Source organism: Bombus fervidus, chromosome 11 (genome assembly GCF_041682495.2).
Source record: "Bombus fervidus isolate BK054 chromosome 11, iyBomFerv1, whole genome shotgun sequence".
In the NCBI taxonomy this organism is placed as follows: Eukaryota; Metazoa; Arthropoda; class Insecta; order Hymenoptera; family Apidae; genus Bombus; species Bombus fervidus.
In genome coordinates, this window is record NC_091527.1 from 4,705,350 (window position 1) to 4,728,093 (window position 22,744).

Sequence of the window (22,744 nt, forward strand, 5' to 3'; positions counted from 1 at the left end):
CTGAATTAATGACATAATTGCGACTGCTATTATAATAGTTTACATTTTTCTTCCTTCGTTACCAACAAATACGAACACGGTTAATTGAAATCTGAATATCACAAGACTGTACCAGTCGATAGACGTCTCCGATGAGCGCAAAAAGGAAACTAGAGAGAAACAGACAGAAAGAGACAGAGAAAAAGTTTTGACGCATGTACTCGTCGAGTACAAAATTACTGCACTCTTCGATCAAAACGTTTTATCCATCATTTTCGAGGCAGTAAGTTTTAGTTTAGTCCTCTATTGAATCATTTTCTACAATCTAATTTGTATAACGAGTATCGCATCGTATACATTCTTGGAACTTTTCATAGAAATATCGACGAGAAAATGTTGGACAATTAAACATTTTTACGATCGTTTTAGAGAAATCTGGATGTAATAGAGCCAAGTGCGAGAAATTGTAATAATCACAGAAGAGCCGCAGTAACTAAATTTACAACAACAGGCGCATTGTAATCAAAGTTGACCAATTAGGTCGACTTCCTCTTATAAAAGAGATGAACGCATTCGTCGAGTTTTATGCACGCGAAATTATGTAATTTAACAATAAAGTACGATCTTGTTTGCGCGTGTACGTGGTCGAAATACGTACGAAATAAGTACGGTCTTCTGTTCGCTACAATCAGGTTAATTTCCGTCATTACGAGACTGCTTCTAGATATGTAGAAGCATTTCTTCTTTCTAAGCAGATGAGAACATGTATGTCACGTTCATAACGAATCTTTTTATCTTCGCGACAAGGACTAAAAAATCAACAGATATTTTATTTCTTGACGCGTTGAGTGCCACATGGCTCTCGTACGTTCCACGTCTCGCTCAAATCGTTGATATTTCCAGTGCATAGGGAACAAGTGTTGAGCAAGCTGAATATTAATTCGCAAATAACTGTAGCAGTCCAAGATTAAAATAGTTTCCACAAAACGCACTGCATCATGATGCACGCCTCTTCCTTAATTTACGACCTCCGTGCCATACGTACAAGGAACGTAACACAAGTTTCTATTTCATTTGAAAAACGATGATGCAATTTCGCTCGTATCCTTGCGCTCGAGAGATTGCAGAATTTACGACTACTTTGCTTTATTGCGAAAACATAATATAATCGTTAGGTCAACAAACCTTGTCTCCTTCGATCATTTCCTTCAATTTTGTTATTCGTTCTATTTAAATTTCCAAAACCTCCGTTCATTTCCTCATACTTAGGAAACCATTAGAAAAAGAGGTCAGAAAACTCGTTAGACAATGTTAACAAGAAACGTATTAATACGTCTTGTTCTAATCGAGCGTTGTTCATAATTAGTTTCTGTTGTAAAATTCGTCGATTAATGCAAGTCGAGCTGTTGTTTTAATTAAAAATAGCCCGACGAATTGTTCGACGTTTCGTCAAGCAACGCCTACAGTCTCCAAGATATATGGACGAGCAGAAAACAACAAAAATACATAGATAGGAAAAGCTGCGTAGTACGTCGGCACGCGAAGCCAAGGTAAACTTCTTCGTCGTGTTCCGCTACGATTATCATAGAAATAGTTGGGTGTTTAGCGTAAAAATTATGGGAATACTAAACGAACTGGAAGAAATGAAAAGTCGATTATGTGCGTTGATTTGGTTGGTCTCGGTGCGAAGATCTCCATTTTCACCGTTTTCTCAATGAAACATGTCCTTCTGAATACATAAAACTTAGATGTAGTTCGAAGCATAGTCTTTTCTCGAAGAGTGTTTTTTAAGAAAAGTTCGTTAGAATCGATCGATTCTTTTAGCATCTCCCTTTATCTTTGATACACTACAACTTCTCCAAAAATCAACTAATAAGATCTCTTGCCATCCTTAAAACACTACAACTTCTTCAAAAATCAGCCAATAGGATCTTTCTTCGTTTTTAAAACGCTGTGACTTTTGTTGAAATTGATCGATTACGATGAATTTCTGTCAAAAGAATTTGTTTTCCGTAAATAAGAACATTTCGGGAAATGTTCATCGTAATAAGCCAATCTTTGTAGAAGCAAAGAAACTGTAATTTCTTTCCAACAACCGACGAACAACAAGCATCCTTGCAATTTTCCCTTTTCTCTCTACGAAGACACCTCGAAGAACGAGATGAATCGCGAATTTTCTTCTTCTAGCCGCTCTTTCGTTTTATTTTAATCATGCACACACGCGTAAGCGAGCGTTCGAGTTTGAAACGCGTGCCAGATGAACGTCAAAATGATCGTTAAAACGGAAGGACGTCATTATCTGTCCGCTTCGACGTGTTTAATGCTTCAACATTTAGGCGTATTTAACACGTTCAACGCCGCTATTGATCGGCCTGTTTTTTCTTTCCGAAGGTAGGATGATCTTCACTGGGCGAGTTCGAATTCTCGTTTGAAGCTGTAGCGATATACGACAAAGAGAATTTTTAGCACTTGATTTGTAGCTATTAACGGAACGTTGTTTAAGTTGCTGGTTCACGGATTCTTGGAAGATTCGAGATTTTGAAAAGCGTGGGTTACTTGTATTTACCTAAGCCTCGATGGTACTGGTTAAATGGGCTACTTGCGTTTCTGTTATTCTTTGGATCATTTCGATCATCTGATACGTCAGAGAGGTTGCACGAAGCTGTCTGACGCGACAATTAACGAGCACTGAGGAAAACTTGGAAGGACCTTGGTTAATGAGCTACGTATTAAACGGGCGAGAGAGATTTTCTACGGAAATTAATTTAAATGATGTTCGACAGAAATATTTGCATTTACGAATACACAACGAAACGTATCGTAATAAGAGTCTAGTAAACGCAAAAACATATAATATGTGAAGAGAAAATATATATAAAATTTACTAAAAAATATATGTCGGGGTAGCGTTAGGATTTGGAGTTGGGGCGTGTAATGAATCTGCGTCTGGGTTGTTCATCGTTGTTGTACAATCGAGATAACGTTTATTATCACAAATACGAGATCGACAAGTGACCACAGTATCCAGACACTAATGACAATGATCCTAGGTTCGATATAACGAACCCACGGTCCACGGGATAACGGATATACTTTGCTTCAAAATCTACGTCGGACTCGACTCACTCTTCATGCTACACTGCTCGCTCGATTCACTCCTCAATACTCGTACTGACACACTAGGTCTCTGGCTAGTAAGACTGCAAGCAAGAGAATGAATTCTCGTCACCACGACGCTGCCGAGCAAAACTATGATGAGGTGTCCTTACGTCACCAGGTCATCGGATTCGTCGGGGAAAACCTCCCATAACGGGCGACAGATATACGGGCTGATAGAACAAAAGCCGCCTGCCAATCTAAGGGACATTAATTAACTAAATTCTAAGATTTATAGCGGCTCCTCAGACTACCTGATCATACTGTGTATGATGCATCACCCTCTGGCGACCATCCGTATGTGGCTAACTACGGGGTCGTTAGGTTGTTAATTGTCAAGTATCGGTACGGCCGATTCATTAAAGGCGAGCTATGCAATTCCACGTCTCTGTTAGGTGGAACGTTCATCCCGCGACCGTGGCTACGTTCGGCGACCGGTCGTCGCCTCGAGCCCAAGCTCATTGTCTCAAGTTTTGAATAACTGTGTTGGGGTTGTTTTGTAATTGCTACAGCATTCGGGTTTTTCCGAGTGATACCAACGGGGGGGGGGGGCGTTGTCCTTTCATCTCTGACATATATAATATATAAAAAGAAACCTTCTATTTAAAATTAATTTTTAATTCTCAAATTGTTCTTCAAAAACTAACATATTCATTGTAAAAATAGACAAAATATATAGTTAATTAGTGTTTGCTTACCGACTACAAAATGAGATTGCTTCATAAGAAAGAAAAGAAAAGCGAGGGAGATAAATGTACTAAAGTAATTAGCGAGCGAAAGTGAGAGAACTGTGAGAGATGTTCGAAAACAACCCCCTGCCAGCCTAGACAATTTATTCTCTTATATACCAGCCTGCAATTGGACACCCCAAAATGGGCGAGGTCCAGCTTTCTCTTTTCTTTTAACTCTCGAACGAGCTCCACCCTTCGTTCTGGATTATCCTTCATGAAGCGACTAGTTAATTCATGCCACACGGTCCCTGCTTCCAGTTACTCGTTCGTGAATAAGCAAAATACGAGTTGCGCATTACATCGCGACACATAAAAGGGAGATGATTTACAGAGCTAGTAGAAAATAAATTTCACTTCGACTCTTTACTAATAAGAACAAATTGCATTTCCAAATTAATCCAGATATATTCTCTTATTATATATTCTCTATTAATCCAGATTATTCTCTTTTCTGGAGGATCATTTTGTCTATGTAATTCCTCCTTTACGAAACCATTCGAAAAGACGTATCTCTACCATTTTTCTCGCTGCATAAGAAATTGATTAACGTAATCGATTTATATCCTTAATAAAAAAAATAAAATTTAAACAGAGAAAACGTGATATTATCTCGAGGAACATAACGACAAAGAGTCGAAACACATTCGGTTTATTTTTCTTACAAAGGAAACAGCTTTCCTCGAGCAAGTAGAACGCTCTTAGGAGCACGTTCTCTTTTTACAAAGGGGAACCCCACCTCTTGTTTACTGCAACTTTTTTACGCTTCATACCCCAACAAGTATTTTTAACGCGAAAAATGTTAAATGTCAGCCATTCTTCTGTCTGCCTCGCGATTTCCATTAGCCTGTGATTCGCCTAGCGTGTCGATTTTCCTTGTGCGCGAGAAACCACCCCTTCTCACGGTCGACTCATCGCCGCAGACCGCGCCCCTAGCGCGTGTACGAGCGTCGCGGCTGTAAAAGCCAGCGTGTATAGTTATTCGTTATTGCATAACTTTCGCCAGAGATTGGCCGGGTTCGAGCGTAGTTAGTATATCGAACGAAGCCGGATTCTGTGAAAGGTGGACCTAGGCGCGGCCAAGGACCGGTTGTACGTAAACACAACCGAGCTGCTGCTATAATATCTTTCTAACTGTGACATATGCTAATTGTGTGCACCGGTGGATAATTTTCTGCACATGTCATTGCTATATACAACATCGTTTGACAGGCGTTTGGATTTTTGTTATATTACTCATGTGAGAAAAGAAGGAAATTCTTGAACGAGACAGCTCGATGCTTGAACTTGGGGGATGATGTTCGAATACTAACTTTAAAAACTGGCATAATCGGTGAACTTTTTGAAACTAAGGTAATTAACAAAATCTTTTTAGCGTTTGATGGAACGTTCTGAAATTAAGGTATGTAGAAAGGCAACCTTTTTTTGCGAATTAAATCACAAGTTTCATCGCGGTTAAATCACATCGCTGGTGAAACAGATAGTTTCGTGAATTTTACATTATAGAAAATTTGTGGTTCCTGGTGAGAGACATAGAAAACGGATCGAAGAAAGTTACGTCGTTTTGTCGAATCATAGGAAAGCAGTTGGATTCTCTTTCCTTCCTTTTCTGTTTCACTCCGGTGACGAAGAAAAAGATTCTTTTTACTTAGGATATTGATCATATCTCGTACAAGCTTCTAAACAATCTTAACATCTCATCTTTAAGTCACTACATTCGAAATGAGTTTGAAAGCAGGAAAACATTCACAAACTTTCTCCAAAGCAAATTTCGATTATTTTAGTTAAAAAACTTTTGTTATCGACCATATATTTTGGAGTAAACTCGCTGTCAGACATAAATTCGCAATGTTTAAAACGCTCAAATTTTTAAATTGCGAGTGAAAAAATATGCCGGAATATTTTTATTGATTTTCTGACTTTGACACGTTTAAAGAGAGAAATAAGCTGTCAGATTCACAGATACAAGAGAAATACGTGCCACCAAATCTATGCCAAATCATTGCGTACAAAAAAATCAACGTCAACCATAACTCATATTAATATACAATTGATATTTTTGGATTATATTCTCGATAGGATAACAAAAAACACGCATATTTAATTTGCACAACCAAATAAAAACATGATTCGAATATATATATAATAATTTAAAATTAGCTGAGAGTATTCTGAATTTTAATTTTATAAAAAGACAAACGTGATTTTTATGGATCTACGTATCCCCCAGTAATATTTTTCTAAATATTGAATATTATACACCGACAAAAAAAAAAAAAAAAAAAAAAAAGAAAAAGAAAATTATGAAGAATTATCGTAACACTATAGAAGTATATGTTTCACTTTCCCAATCGATATACCGTTCTAAATTTTTTACGCTTCAGTATAGATCGAACACCTTTACACTGGGTAGAGAATCGTCGCTTGCAAACTATGAAGGATGTCTATTTACTAAAGTAACCGAATATAATCAACAAAGGGAACGAGGACTACGCCACTGAAGGAAAAAGTCAATCAAGAGATAGCTGTTAGGAACACATGTAGTAAATTGTCCTGGTATTTGGCAGGGATTCGTAAAAACGTGAAAGGGTCTTAGAGTGATCTTTCTGAAAAATTGTTGCTTATTCTTGCACTCGTCAGACACAACTTTTACGTCAATGGTGCGCCGAAAACGTGATCTACAGGAATTCCAGAATCCGCGAAACGTGTGGATCGTTTGTGACAAAAAGATTGTATTCGGAGAATGACGAGAAAATTTGTTTATACATTGAGTTTCAGCCTTTGAAAGAAGAAGAAAAACGGAGATACTAAATTATGTAATTCAAAAATATGTAATTTTATTTATTTTTTTCGTCATTTTCTCGAAATATTTCGTTTCAATTATATTTTGGCCCGCCAGCGATGTTTCAAAAAGAATGCACAGAAATTTAGGTGTACGTTCGAGTCATCGAGAGAAGATTATATTATTAGAATAACGAGTTTAAACGAGTTCTGAACGAGTTTGAAGAAGACAAAACGAGACGTTTGCGTGCAATTCAATGGAGGACGCTCCTATTTTTTTTATACTCGATATTCGTCGTACGGGCATAGCTTTGTATGAACATTTTTACTTGTTTTTATACACAGAACCTAGAATCGAATCTTTTATCTGTCTTCTGCAAATGCTCTTTATATAATTCGACGATAATTTTAGATCATTGTAATGTTTCTACGTAGAGCTTTACTTTTAGAATCGAACGTTTCGAATTTTGTTTATTTTATTTACACTTCGGTACACCGAAGCGAAGTGTATGCTCGCTTTTATTAAGAAGCTTACCGCATAATTCGCACAGTAATAATTACGAAAAATGATAAAATCATTCATTTTTAAAAGTGGAAATGAAACTAAAAAGGCATCTTCTACCAAAGATGACTCATATTGCGTACAACTTCAACATTCAGTTTACATCTCTCGTATGAGAGACTTAGAATACAATTGGCTTATACTCAAGAAAAGCAAAGAATATTACATTCGAGACGAATAAAGAGCCGCTTATTAACTGTTCATGACTAAAAATACCAGAATCGTAAAAAGATAAGGGCCACTTTTAACCTCGTTCAAACGTTTTCCACAAAAAGAGACTAAGAAACAAGAAAGGTAAAAAAAAAAAAAAGAAAAAAACAGAACAAATTGATTTCGCAGAAAGGAAACTTTAAATTGAAATAAACTTTGCTTACCTTCGTCTTCTGCTTGAGAAACTTGGAGATCTTAGTAATGGGATTTACAAACTTTGACCTCGGCATTTTGACTAGATTCTTTCGCCTCTGAAGTAAAAAACTCGAATTTTCAGCCTCCACCGTTTTATCACTGCTATACTCTGATATATATTTTTCTCTGCGACTATGATCACGTAGGAAACAGTTTACATTATGCGTTTTATTCTCAATGCCGGTCCAAGATCTCACTGCGATCAGATCAGTCGCCGTAGCACAAACCTTTCTAGAAGCGAACGTACCAACCCGCGTCTATTAATCGCGCTGAAAATACACACCAGTGTATCGTCGAAATTTCAACCAATACGCGCGACTATGCGCTCTTAGAAAACACTTTGCGATGCTTTACGCCTATCTATCGACGTGAACTTTGCTTTCCTTTTGCCTCGAAGATTTTTGTCTTTTTTTCCTCTTGTCTCTGAGAGTCGCGATAAATGTGCTTATGTTTGGATGAAATGTAATTGATCCGAACGAAGCGGTCAATAAGTCACAGCGATATTATACGTATACAATGTCGAAAGCTCAGAAGGAGAACTTCTGGAATTGAAGTTTCGTCGATTCCAACTTGCCAGAGCTTTTCTGTGACTGGAATTGTGTTCACGGATAGATATGACGTTAAATTCGATTTGTTCGTTTCAAGATCGATCGCTTTGGGTATGCACGCTTCACTTCGCGAGGACTGAAGCAACACTGCACCACCGCGCTTTCGGGGTGAGTCTAATACTCTGATCCTAGGAGAAAGGCGTGGTGGGGAGGGGATAGACTCGACGCGCAACCCGGTTTGCGCAGCACGTGCTGCCGGTGCGCGCACTGCTCTTCCATTCAAGCGCGTGTCACGCTACCAATTTGGATCAAAATAGTCTCGTTTTGAATATTCGTTTCATCGTTCGCATCACATTTTTTATGAACTGTGAACACAAGCCTTTTGTAAGTGGATAAATCAATGGAATATATCCTTTGCTCCATGACCGTTTCGTACTTATGTGAAATTGTAGACTGTTTGAACAGAATCGATTCTCGACTTGGAAAATTGTATAGTTTATAGAGTTCGATTTACAGGTTCTTACGAAAGGGAAACATTCGCTTCATCGTTCGTATTATTTTTTACATCTGCTGACAAGCCTTTCAAGTGGGTGGATAAACGAATGGAATATTTCCTTTGCTCCATGATCGTTTCGTACTTAGGTGAAATTGTAGACTGTTTAAACAGAATCGATTGGTTCTTACAAAAGGGCAACATTCGTTTTGTCGCTCGCATTAATTTTTAGACTCGGGGACAAGCCTTTCGTAGCTGCATAAATGAATGGAATATTTCCCCTGCTCGATAATTATTTCATACTTATATGAAATTTCAGACTGTTTAAACACGATTGATTTCCAGCTTGGAAAATTGTATAGTTTATAGAATTCAATCGAGAGATAGTAAATATCGTAAAAAGAAAGACTGTTTTAAAGACTAAAAAATGTATTTAATTGTTATAGAAATTTTTAGAAAAACGGCCAGACAACTGTTTCGTAGTTAGACGATTTCTAACTTGGAAAATCCTCGTTGGTTTAATATAGGGAATTATAAATTAAATTTCAGAGATGATTAATTACGATGGATACATAAGAAAATCTGATCCATCACATGCAAGGATTCGAAGCAATTAGCGGTACATTTGATTTAACTTGGTGGTCAACATAGCGTGCGTATAGTCACGTCCGCCGCCTTCCACGACGTAATAAAATTATTCACTGTACCAAATGCGATAATACTAATCGTTTTTTCCCTCAGAATCGAACAATTATTGTAATGTAAATCGAAATCGTTTGACTATAAACTTATTAAACTTGTGATTTAACTTGTTAAACTAATTGTTTAACTATCTTTCGCGTCGGTAGGGTTGAAGTTCTACAAGATTATTAACGATTAGAGCTTATCAATTACTGTTTCCATTCTATTTTTAGAAATAGAACAAAAGTAAATATCGCGCAAAAGCAAACAAAAACATGACGAATAACAAAATCATAATCGAATGTTTCCATTGCAATTCGCGCTATCTTTGGAGATTCCACGCGGTTACTATGTACAAATATTTTATTTTCATGTTCTCAATTATAAGTGTGAGTCATTGAACTTCTTATGAAATATCTTGAAAATAGAGCATATACATACTGTATATAAGAATATTTCTCTGCCGATTGCGTAATTGCTATTGATACCTATTATTGTTTGTCGAAACATATCGTAAGAAATATTGCAAATTAATCTTCATTTCATTTTACATGCATCTTAATGCGGTAAAAAAAAAAAAAGAAGAAGTCAATCTCTTAAGCGTATTATTCTTGACTTATTTTACACGATATGCAACACATACGCGTCGATTGTTACCAACTGGATTAATTTTCTACACGTTACGCATCATGCAAATGTCACGTGTATTTTTGTAAGGTACGATCTCTGACTTAAGTTCAATTACAATCGCCTATGACGACTCAGAGCACCAACAACTATGAGAACATAACAACCGCGCGTATGGTATTCTACTTTTTCCTCTGTTCGTTTTGCACGCGACGATAAAATATTCATACTGAATGCGTTTCTCGAGTTTATTTAAACCGGAGGGAAAACTACTGGTGTTTGACAATATTTCACGCTCTTGTCGTTAAACACGAGTTTCGAGACTCGTTCTACTGGTTGATTCATCGTTGATGAGAAATTTTGTTTGCTTACAGGAGTGAGATGAACATTTGAAATTATATGTTAAAAGTTAGAATACCATTAATATTAACGAATCGAATATTTTATGCAAAAATCAACGTGTGTTATTTTACACAAAAACTGACAATTTTGCACATGGAAACACAAGTTTATTCAAGATAAAAGTTAACAACGTGTTGATTATAGTTCCTTAATTTTAAAAAACTAGATACTTTTCAAAGATATGTATCACGTGCAAATGACGAAAAGTCATATAACGTTATAGCGGATTTAACGAATAAATTTAATATGAACAAATAATTTCGAAAAATACTAATTTAACGTTCAACTCTATTGAGATTAATTATTCGTTCTTTTTTTTTATGTTCATGGGACTATCAATGATGAAACAACCAATATAATATGAAACGCTTCCAAGTACCAACGTCGCGCGTCACCTTTTGCACTCTGTTAATATCATGCGACAATGCAGTTAACGTTTCACGATGTAGTAGAGGAGACAAAGTCAGCAGTGCGCTCTGCTCGAAACCGCGTAATTTTCACGTTGAAAAGTTATTGGATATTTTACAATCACAATTCGAGACCAGAATTTCCGGAGTTGAAATAAAACGTGCGTCTATTGTGAAGTCGTCAGCGTTTTCTTAAACGTTAAGATGAGGACTCTCGAGTCCTTCGTGTCCTATAAAAATTCCATCTTCTTGGATTTGAGTCCTTCTTAAGTGAATTCGAACATTCTATCGTTAAAAAATTTCTAAAAAATTCGTAGAAAACAGAATTGCTCTTAATACGCCGTCCCGGAATTTCACGTTGAATATTTTCTTCAATTGTTAAAAATCATCGCGTTTGTGAGCGTGACGACGATTGAGAAAAGATTTAGAGAATCTAAAAGGGCTAATTACGCTCAAGAAAATATAAATTTGCATAAATATCCGCTGTCTATCTATTAAAGAAAAAAAGAAAGAGAGAGAAGAAGAAGGAAGAAAGTAACAGCAAAAGAGAGAAGGAAAAGATGGAGAGCAGAAGGAGAGAAATGGAGATGCAACTGAGAATCCCTGTCCAGTAATATTGATAGCGGACAATTACGCGTGGGCCGAGCCACAGATGCGCAAAAACGCCAAGAATAGAAGCTCGTAGCAGCTATATCTACGATAGACAACTTTAGAATCCATCAAATCCAAACTCCGTGATAAGAATCTCCATCGTTATACAAGCCCGAAGAAACACACACAAAAGAAAAAATAAAAAAAAGATGGAACACACGAAACACGTTTCATCGCTGTTATTCTACCAATTAACGCCTCGTTAATCTTTTCTAATATCTTGCATAGAGGCGTTAAATACGAATAGCACGAACAACATAATAAGATCGTGTTTTCTGAATCATCTCAAGGCGCTTCATCTAAGCGACTGGTAATGCAAATTACGAAGATTAATGAACGTCTACCGACGTATCTGGCCTGCATGGTGATTTCAAGCAAACAAGCAGCCAGATTTTTATGTTTCATGGAAAATTACTGACAAATTCCATGGTACAATTTTCCAACCGGTCTACGTGATTTCAATACGTCACGTACGTCACACTCTGACGCGATGCAGATAATAAAGAGGATTACTTTATCAAAGATTTAATCCTCTGTACTTAACTGTTCTCTCCAATTACGGGATAAACGTATAGAAAATTCAGTTCGATGATTATGATCGTTAATAATTAGAAATATGGAAAGGTGGTAAAATCGGTTGGCTGTTAAGCCACAAAGGTTGTTACAGGTGAAAGTTTACTATGAATTTTTCTTTTCCATTATAAAATATTATATATAATTTAACAAAATTATAGATCAGTGAAATTAAATGTTCTGTTATTTTGTTTAATCGCGAACTCTTAGAGGCTGTTATGGGTGAAACGCACGCACCATTACTGTCACATTTTGTTTAAACTAAAAAATTAATATAGCTAAGCGCGATTAAATATTTTATCATTATTCTATGCAATGTTTGCAGCGTTAACGATATTATTACAACTAAATATACATCTTATTCAAACAAACATTCATTCATTACAGCGAACTTCAATTATATTAACTATCGTTTAACTGCAAATATCCAACAAGATAAAAATCGAATAAAAAAATAGTTATGTCGGGGTCTATGCACGCAGAGCTCTAACTGAGATTAGTTCAATTGTTAATGCTACTTGTTTGCTTTATTTTACGATCTCAATATGTATATCGTTTCTATTCGCTACACGAAGAATTCGAAGAATTTATCATCTAGTATTTAGTCGTTGCTCGAGCTACAACTGGACAATGGAGGTGTCGAATTGGACCTCCGTTGCTACGTGAAACGCGTATGCAAGGTATCCGCGATCATTTAGGAACAATTAGACCGAGATATTTGGATAATAGGAGAGTTGGAACGGTAGCAACGGAAATTTTTGGAAATTCAATTCTGACGAGAGACAACTTATTTACGCTCGATCACTCTTTTATCGTCAACCAGCTGTGTTTTCAGAGTTGCACATGATTTCGCACGCTAACGAACGCACGATAAGGAAAGTGTGACTTGGGAATTAATAGACACATGCTGTCGTATTTTGATACTGTGTGTAAATTCGTAGTCTATACGGACAATTTAGATTTCATTCTTATGGATTCGATATTCGTTAAAATGATCATTCTAATAAAAAGAAAAATAAAAAATGCCGCAGTTAAGAAAACGAATAAAGAAATTAATTAATCAACGTTTACTTTTATAAATATTGTGTGACTGTGAATTTATAGCTCGTACAGAAAATTCCATTTTTTTTTTGTTTTTTTTTTTTTTGTTTTTATCTTTAAATATTCAGTACACGTAATTTCGGCGAAAAATCGACACGAATCGACAAAATCATTATCGACATGATTTTAATTCCAGTGTTAGGAGAAAAAAGAACTAAATAAATGATCGCATTTTATGAGCAAAATAAATTAACTTATGAAGAACTATCGCTATTCCAATCAGTTTATTCAACACACTTCAATTAATCCTTGTTCGAGATTTCATAGCTTTTTGGATAACAACAACAATGGACGATCGATTGATCACTCAATTTAAGCAACGCACTGCTTCAAAGCGAAATGAACTTTTTACACGTAGTTTTAATCTCTTTGATTATTAGCCTTTGAAGTTGCTTGCCACTAATGAAGTACGTGTATTTTATATGTAGGTGTAGAATATGAAGCATACTTAATTTGTTATATATTATACAGTATACAGCGAGGCACATGATTGATCGCCTATAGATACCCATAGACAGTGAAAGGGTTAAAAACAAATCCAATTGCAGAATTATAAATTGACGAACCATAAAGAAGATAAGGCAGGTAGGTAAAAAAGGTTCGTATGGGAAGCTCAGAGTTTTAATTCATAATGCTATTAGTTTATAACTTATAAGCGTTTAAAGATTTCCAGGGAATCTGTGAAATTATTTCGAAAGAAAATGTGATACAGACAGATGACCAGTTCTGCTCCATTTTGGACTATTATTTCTACAATGTCAGGAATATTCGAAGGAATTCGATAATTATTAATTCCACGAATGAAAGACTGCATTCTTGCAGAAGGAAGAAATCTCGAACATTCATTACAACTGCCATGAAACAATTAATAAAAATATTTGGACTTGCTTACAATTGTTTGTAAATTCTTACAGCTCTACGATAAAGCATTTTCGAAAACGAGTTGACGATTTTCTACCTTTTGACGTCATTAACGTTTCCTCCCGATCTTACATAGCGTTACTCTCCTCTCGATACTTCATATATCGAGTATTTTATATTTATCACTATTTGTTACATATATCTGGAACACGAATCGCACTTCATTTGCTACATATTATCGTAATAGATGCAGCGAGCAACATCATTGAACGAACGTCTCATAGACGCTCGTAATAGACAGCGAAAAGGTTAATAACAAGTCGGACTACAGAATTCGAAATGAAGGAACGTTATATCTGAAATCACAAGCAACAGATGGTAAGGAGAAACGATCGAAGGAATGCATTGTTTATCCTGCCCGTGTCCAGCGACGTGTTACGGGCTGGCGCCATGGTTCTCGCTAGCTGGGCAATTTTAGCGAAGTTTCGTGGAGCTAATGGAACGAAGATGGAATGTTGGCACGGTTCCGAGAGAGCGAAGGTGACGCGTTCCAGCGTGTCCTCGGACCACGGTGTGAAACAACTCGAGGACGGAAACATCGTCTACGGCGTCTTGTTTTTGGAAACACGACGGAGGGTTCGCGGGAGGCTAGAATCCACTCGTTGCTCGCGTGTTCTACGTCGATCGTGCTTTATGCAATCCCTACTTGGTATTTTCGAGCGATACGAACAGAGTTTTGGGAGCAGAGTTCTTGAGCAACCTTGCGGAGGGAGAAAGAACACAAATTCGAAGGAAGAAGAACGTGGCCATTGAAATATGGCTCTAAGAATAATTATATCGAGATATACACGTGTTTAGAATGAAATGACAAATTGGAATTTTTATCGTCTTTGATGTCGATCTTTCCGATACCGATCTTTTTCATTCTTTTAATTTTAACGTTGATTGTAAATTTAGTAGCGTAGTTTCTTACAGAAATTGTCTACAGTGACTAATACTGATCCAAGGAATACATATTTGATTATTATTTTATCGACACGCGTTATGTTTATTTTTCTTTTATCTTGCGGATCTAACAGGTTCTTCTTTTTTTTTTTTTAGCTATTTCATGTTTAAATATTCATCTTCAGCCAGAATGTGGTATTGAAACTTTTTTCTATCTTTCGAATCTAACGGGTTTCTTTCGTTTTCAAATATTCGTGTTTAAATATTCAGCTTCAGTCACAGCGCGGTGTTAACATTAAAAAACTGACGGAGGTGTACCAGTCACGTTTCTGTTCCTACGGATCTTTGTATATTTACGTTCGTTTTATTCCTATTAGAAAATGAATAGAATTCGCTAATGAGTGTCACGCACAGAGTTTAGAAACGGACGAAGGATAATTTTAGCCCATGATAGCCCTTCGCGTATAGATATGATAAACAGGGTGAGATACGTGCAATCGACATAGAACATCGACCCCAGTCAGGACCACCCACTACTAAAACTAATCTATTTTCCACTCCATAGAGGAGCAATTCTGTTTTCCAAAAAGCAGACGAGTAATGGTTGACATACTTCAAGTTCCAAATTGTTCAATTATAAACGCACAGTTATGCGACCAGTTTTCAACATTTCCATTGTCATTGACGTCAATGGATTCGCCGTTGAAAATAACCTTGGCACATTTGCAACATCTTCGAAATCTTTTGTCGTGGCTCGACATAAAAATGTCTCAATGGAAAAAACATCAAGTAAAATATGGTTCCTTAGAAACCAACTTGCATTAATATTGGTGTATCGTAAAACGTTTAAACGTTGATATTTACAATTAGCTTTAACTGAGGATAGGGATAAGTACACAGGCTGTTCACTGCTGGTTGATTATCAGCTTTTTTCTCGTAAGTAAGCGACGGGTGTGAGGGAAAAATGAAAGCTGGAAAATATGAATGGTTCAAAATGAATTATACATTCACGATAGTATCTTTTTTCGCAAATGCAAAAATACATGTACATCCTGCTTGACTATGTCTTAAATGAAAATCTTCCTCTCTTTTGCGTACATCGAATCCTCTCGTCATTCCACGAAAAAAAGAAAATATTATGCTAACATATTATGGTCGAAAACTGATTACTTTAGAACATATTTCGCCTTTAATTTTGTAAAATATCACATGAGAAAACAGGGAACGACGTAACACAATATTCTTGTATTTATGTTTTCTCCATCTTGCATACGACAGATTCATTTAAAACATAAAAGCGCACGTGCATCATTGTTCCTGCGAAAAGAATGTCGTGAATACGTAGTTCGCTTTGCAACATTTTTCCTCATACTTATAGTTTGCGAGAAAAACCTTGGGAATTAATAGCCTTGGGCACCCTGTATGTTTGACTAATTATTTTTCCGTTTAGTTACTCGTATATACCAACAATAAATAACTATAGTTACATTGTAGCTCAATTTGAATTACTCATTACAATTATTCTTGTAATCTTCCCAAGTGGTAAGCTTATCTCTGCTTATATATATATATGTATATATATCAATTTTAATTATTCTTATAGTCTCGTAAAACAGGCATCAAATAAACAATAATCGTAATCTTGGTTTAAGAAACGATTATGGTCACGCTTACTATCGTCCAATTACTGACTACAGTGTTCCTTATCATCGTTATCAATAATTATTATCATTCATATTCCATGAAAAATACTTATGGTCATACGTAAAATTCTTCTTCAATGAAAAGTTCATCACATCGAATATTCGACAGCGGATACGTACACAGGCTTTAGGAAAGAGTAAGAGCATTGTAAAAATAGCCATTGATTCACAGTCGTTGCTTTTATTGCTGCAGTGAGCAAGCAGGATTGTTCACGTGCGATGAACATCTGTATTTGGCAAACGATATCATCGTCGAACGGAAGCAGTGACGTAGGCGGGTCGCGAGCGACCTTCCGGAAATAAATCGGTCACAGCAGCATCATCCGAAAAGCATTTTGGTCTCATTAACCTTCCGCCGCGATGAAAAACGATCTATGAGGATCACCGTGGGCTTTGGGCGTGCGCGCGCGCGCGCACAAAGCGATCCGATCGGACAAACCGCAGGAAATCGTTGAATATTTCTGGAACGAGATTCACGTAAACAAGCGTCAAACATTTTCGTGCTCCACGATTTGTTTGTTTTTTTATACAAAATTTTCGAAGGAAATGGTCCCTAGTTAATTTCGAAATTATTAAAAATTTCAGCAAGATTTGTATCTTGAAGCATCGTTGTGGTTGTTATCCGAGATTAGATCAGTTACTTCTACATTGATTTGATCTGCGAGCTGAGAGATCTTCGCCTGAATCGATTTTGTATCGTACGCCCGATGATTCTTGATAGTAAATCTCTTCTAATGAACATGCAAACTACTCTGGTATTTTGATATTTAAACTTTGGAAATCTATGTAGCATGGAATTTGTCTCTCATCTATAAAAAAAGAAAAATGCAGAGAATCCGTATAAGATTTGATTTTATATCACGTTATCTTCATAAAGATAAACTCATTCTGATAAACTCTTCTTTCCTGTTTTTACATTTCTCGTGTAGTGGCATGTTTATAATGCAGTGGAAGTGAATCATGCCGCGAATAATCCGTCTAAAGATTAAACGAACGATCAGCTGTACGAGACGAGACGGCAGTGAGAATCCAAAGCTGAGCGTACAGAGAACAGCATGCACGTTTAATATCCACACGCGACACACGTCGGGGTATATTTTAGCCGAAGAGGCCGTTGGTCTGGCTCTAAATACAGAAGAGAATGTTCAACGCGATTTGGGCGACGATTAAAACCGCCCAGCGAGGTGTTCGACCGAACGAAAGGGTTCAAGAACGACGAAGACACACGACTATTTCTGCCTCGAAGTATCATCGGTACGATATAGTCTGACGAGAAACTCGAGGGTTACGTGGTTGATCAATGTCGATCGATCTGATCTTAGGTCTCGTTCGAATTAATCAAGCTACCTAACGATAACGCTAACCAACTTTTTGTTAACGCATTTCATTTGCAACTTTTTCCCATCATTTTACATTCTCCAATTCTGTCTTCCACAACCTCGTTCAATATCTTCTCCACGCTATTTCTTTCATCTAGATTCTATAATTTTATGAAATTTAAAGAAATCGAAATATGTACGACATTAAAAAGACAAAAATTCAAACGACACAAGGCAACTTGGAACCCTACAATGGGCTAATCGACCCATTTGAATTTTTTCTTATTCCCATACATGAAGTTCTACTATGTTACAATTAATAACATTCCACATTCTTGTTTCATCAGCAGCTTCGAATCTTACCAAATGATATATTCGAATTTCAAGATGGGTTTTATTCGAATCGTTTCAGCTCAACATTTCCTTTCACCTCTGACATCTATCTCGTTAATTAGCATTTTCCTTCATGCACGTTGCAACAGTAACCGCGTACACCATAATATACCTAACTATCGGCCGATCAATGAAGCGGCAAGAAGCATTTTGGGACAACAATGACGCAAAGGAAACGATCAACGTGGGTTAGGCCGCAACATCGCGTGACAACGGTGCAACGGTAGATCCGGAAATAAGTAGAACAAGTAGAAGAAGGTGTGGCAGACTGTGTACAATCTATGAGGTGCGTATCTTTCATAGTCAATATCGAGCAATTTGAGTTTGTGCCTATTCTGTAATAAAAAATGATCGACAACGGAGGAGTGGGGAATTGGTACCTCCGGGTCCTGGATCTGCTCGGAATCCGCCGATGTGCTCGACGTCTTCAGGATGCTGTACAGCTTTACGTAGGGGGCCTTGATCAACTGTTAGCCAATATAATCGGCCGTTTTTAGCGGTTTCATTAATTGGATTTCCACCTGGTTCCCTCGATACTCGCATCGAAAACTATTTCACATTCCTTGTACAATTTTCTCGACTCTTTGAGCTTTTATTTTGCAAGTTGGAGTTAAGTCCAGGAATTCCCTTGAATGTGTTAAAATTGTTGTCGAAGTATCTTTCAAAAACTTGCTCTCACGAGTTTCGAACATAAGAAAACATAAATTAAAGAAAAATTACTCTTAATAATATAGAAACAATTCTGAATATTTCTGAGAAGTTCTCGAGTCATTTTTAGATAATTCACGTCGAACGTACATAGACATTTTCTTCAGAAATGCACAGATTTTTAAACGAAAAAGAAATTCTTCCTGATAGAAGTGTAGATAGTTCTGAAAAGCTCTCGACAGTTTGCAAGCTACTTCTCAATTACTCCAAGCGAATAAAAATGTACTACATAGTTCCGAAAAAGTTTCAAGAGTTTTCCGACTGTTCTCCGGTTATCAACATCGATGCAAGGATCGAGGGTGCACTGGTAGCACTAACGCTAATTTTTTCTTGGTTTAGACAAAATGAAAAGTAAAAGAAAAAAAGAACCGATCGGCCAGAAAAAAAGCTCGAAGGAGATATGCGAAAAAACAATTGATACGGTGCTCAGATCCGATGGATGGAATCCAATGATGACGACGATGATAACTTCGTGCGCGAACGTGACGCGAGAAAACATGAAGAAACGTGAAGTGGAAATGAGAAGACGAAGCTGTGCACAGCGTTACGAGCAACCAATCGATAAATATTTAAGATGACGATGACAACGAAAAAAGGAAACGAAAGAAACACAAGTGCGAACGTGAGGAACAAAATTCTAGAAGAGAATGTTTCAGTGTGTTAACGCAGTTAACACGACCGTTCGACAAATCAAACTATGGCTATGCTTGACAGCGACGAACGAGTGCATCGAACCTGGGTGCAGAGGACTCGTAGCTCGCGAGATGAGTCAAAGAAAATACGAAATTATTGCGAAGATGCTGATATAGTGATAAACGAGGATAAAATCAAGTACATATGTGTCTGTATGAGTTGATTCGATGGTTGATTACACGTAATCACGCTGAACGATTCTTGAATCTTATAATGTGTTCTACGAGATAAGATTCTAAAGACTGAATAAGATTATATTATATTTAGAAGGGAAAAGGTGCTCGAAAAATAGAAGAGTGCTTGTAGAAAACACTTGACAAGTGCCAAGAAATAAATTTCTCAGGATAAAAAGGAAACCGACGCATTGATGTAGTTCAAATTCAGGAAAAAGAGAAGCGTATCTGTAGAAAAGTTTATACGTGCCATCTTTTATTTGTAAAGAAAACTCGGTGTTCAATTCATTCAGGTGGGTGGCACAGACAAAAGCCAAGCAACAATTAACTAAAGTTTATTGGTACTTATATTTTTCTCTGTAGAGGTGACGTTGTGACACCATCTTCTAGCACTTAGGTCAATAGCCATTTAGCAAGATTAAAATAGCACATAAATTCTATACTACAGTATTCTCGTCGGTATGTAAGACATTTTCCAATAAAACATCAAAGTTTTTCAGTTTTCGCACTTACAGTATCTTCTACAAGCACTTTTCAATTATGTTGTATATTCCGCTTTAAAGAAGGTAGGGCAATTTGTGAAGAAAATTGTCAAACTATTAATGTATATAACAAATTAAATATTTGAAAAAGAAATAGCAAGTAAAAGTTGAATGTTCTTTGGCTCGACTTGAGTGTTTTCTGCAAATGATTAATACATGACCTCATCAAAGATTGACATTTGTCATATACAACAATCTACAGAAATATCCCATAAGCTATAAAAAAGAAAGAAATAATAATGAAACTATACAACGAAGTTAAGTGATCAGATCAAACCTTGACATATACAAGGAACCGACTTAATTAATTAATCCTTCATCCTGACTACAAAAATGCTTCCCTGAATAAACTTTGCAAAAGTGCAAAATTAATTTCACAAACGTTCAGCGTGTCAACGTATAACGAGAAAATAAAATCGTCGCCGTCGATGATCCATTAGGCGAGAAGAGTTTTAAAATCGAGCCACTTACCTCCCATGATTCCCTCGTCAGCTCGGAGATCTCATCGCTGTCTTGACGACATTTTTCCTCCTCGGTGGCTTCCCCTGCTTTCCCAGCCTCGTGCGGCGACAATTCAGGTGATAGATCCGTATCAGTGTCCAGCAAGACATATCCCCGTTCCCGCCAATAATTCTCGTCGAGTTCTCCATAAAGCGACGGCACCCACGCATGGATAAACCTGTAGAGGTCGTCCACCCTGCAAACACCAAGAACACGCTTAGTATTAATCAGCGACACTCATTCAGCTAGTTTCTTTTCTATTCTACGAGAGTTCACCTCGTTCCCTTGCGTGTATTTATCAGGCAAACATACACGAGAGAATCGACGAGGATTCTGAAAGCTCTTATCGCACTGATTTGATAACAATAATCGGTAACGTAATATCGGTCGTAATTTCCAATAAATGTTACGTCGTGTTTTAAAGCCTATTGTGAAGCGAGATTACACAAATGGATATTTAATTTTTTTTTCTTAAATTAAATTTCAATTTTCTTTATCCGAATAAATTGTTTACCGGACAGTTTAAGGTAACCCAAGGTAACTTTTTCGTACAATTTTTTAATTCTACGAAATACGCGAATGACCATAGCTTTGACCAACGGTGTAAATAAATGAACATTTACAATTAACACGATATTCTTAGCTATCTATATCTAACCATAAGAAATACATTGAGTTACCCAGTCACTCAAACATTGCAAGTAAAAGAGAAATCGATTTCACCAGTTTACTACCTTCGATTAACGAACGGTATAATGTTCTGCACGGTATTCGAGAGATTCTGGTTGTAAATTAAATTCACCACGTTGCTGACACTGCTCAATCCCCAATTCATTTTGCTGTCTTGTTACGTACGGTACTCGTTCGCTCAATCCGGTCGTCTCTCAAATTTGACTTTCTTTAACAGATATCAAGACCGTACGAGGACATTTCCTATTTCCTTCAATGACCACGCGGTTCTTCTTCCGCACACCTTTAGCGCGATTTCAGCTCCAACGATGTTCCAAAGTTTCGCGTTATACAACTCTCTTTAAATCAACACCGAATTTAATTTATAGACACCGAAATAGTTTCGTAAATTTCAAGGATTTCGCTTTAAACCACTCAGCTGCCCTTTAAAACTTATTTCGAAAAATATCGCAAGTTGTAACACTCGGAAACACTGTTAAACCGATACGCTTTTGAACACTGGACCGGCTTTACAAATTTGATTAACTTTGCGTCAAACGTTTTAATCATTCTTTGAAACAAGCTCCGAATTACTTCGATAAATTTTGTACGTTTTGCTGGCAGCAACTCGATTATTCCTTGGAACTTGCTTGCAAAATCACAACAGGTTGCACCGGTGAAGAACAAAGCGATTATGATGCAACCAACGAGGATACCACAGAGACACTTGTTAGAATCACGTCGCTCGACTGAACAAGAATTAGACGAGTGAATCACGCAGGAATTATGTATATTTATTACGATTATCCAGCACGATGACGTAAACTTGTTGCAGCTGGTGCAAAATTTAACTGATTTTTTAAAGGCGTAGCCGTCATGGAATCGCAATATCGCGAGTTACGCGTAGACCAGATGTTATTTCTACGAGACGTACGAATTAAAAGAGAGAAGGCAAACGAGTGCGGGACACAATCGGTTCCAAGTGAATTTTTGTACTGCGTACAAAAGCGTTTTATCTGTTTGACATTGTCCGTCATTGTTCAAAGCATGTCGATTAGGTATATCATTATCACCTGTCCGTTATCGCGGCATCCAACTGTTGCTACAATAACTATTATTTAATGTTTCAAAGGCGTTTGACGT

The 22,744-nt window shown here is 36.9% G+C and overlaps 1 protein-coding gene across 17 annotated transcripts in view; it reads right to left on the reverse strand.

Moving 5' to 3' along the window:
- Mtd (TLD domain-containing protein mustard) overlaps window positions 1–22,744 on the reverse strand; it is a 302,520-nt gene that overhangs the window by 15,004 nt on the left and 264,772 nt on the right. For 12 of the 17 annotated variants that reach the window (XM_072013261.1, XM_072013259.1, XM_072013257.1 and 9 more), the window contains 2 exons: window positions 20,903–21,128; window positions 18,696–18,782 (listed from right to left, as the gene is read on the reverse strand). In XM_072013261.1, coding sequence (XP_071869362.1) covers window positions 18,696–18,782; window positions 20,903–21,128 — 313 coding nt within the window. Of the gene's footprint in view, window positions 1–7,580; window positions 8,315–18,695; window positions 18,783–20,902; window positions 21,129–21,666; window positions 22,351–22,744 lie in introns of those variants that run through there. The other 5 variants (XM_072013253.1, XM_072013250.1, XM_072013255.1 and 2 more) reach the window with 3 other exon arrangements.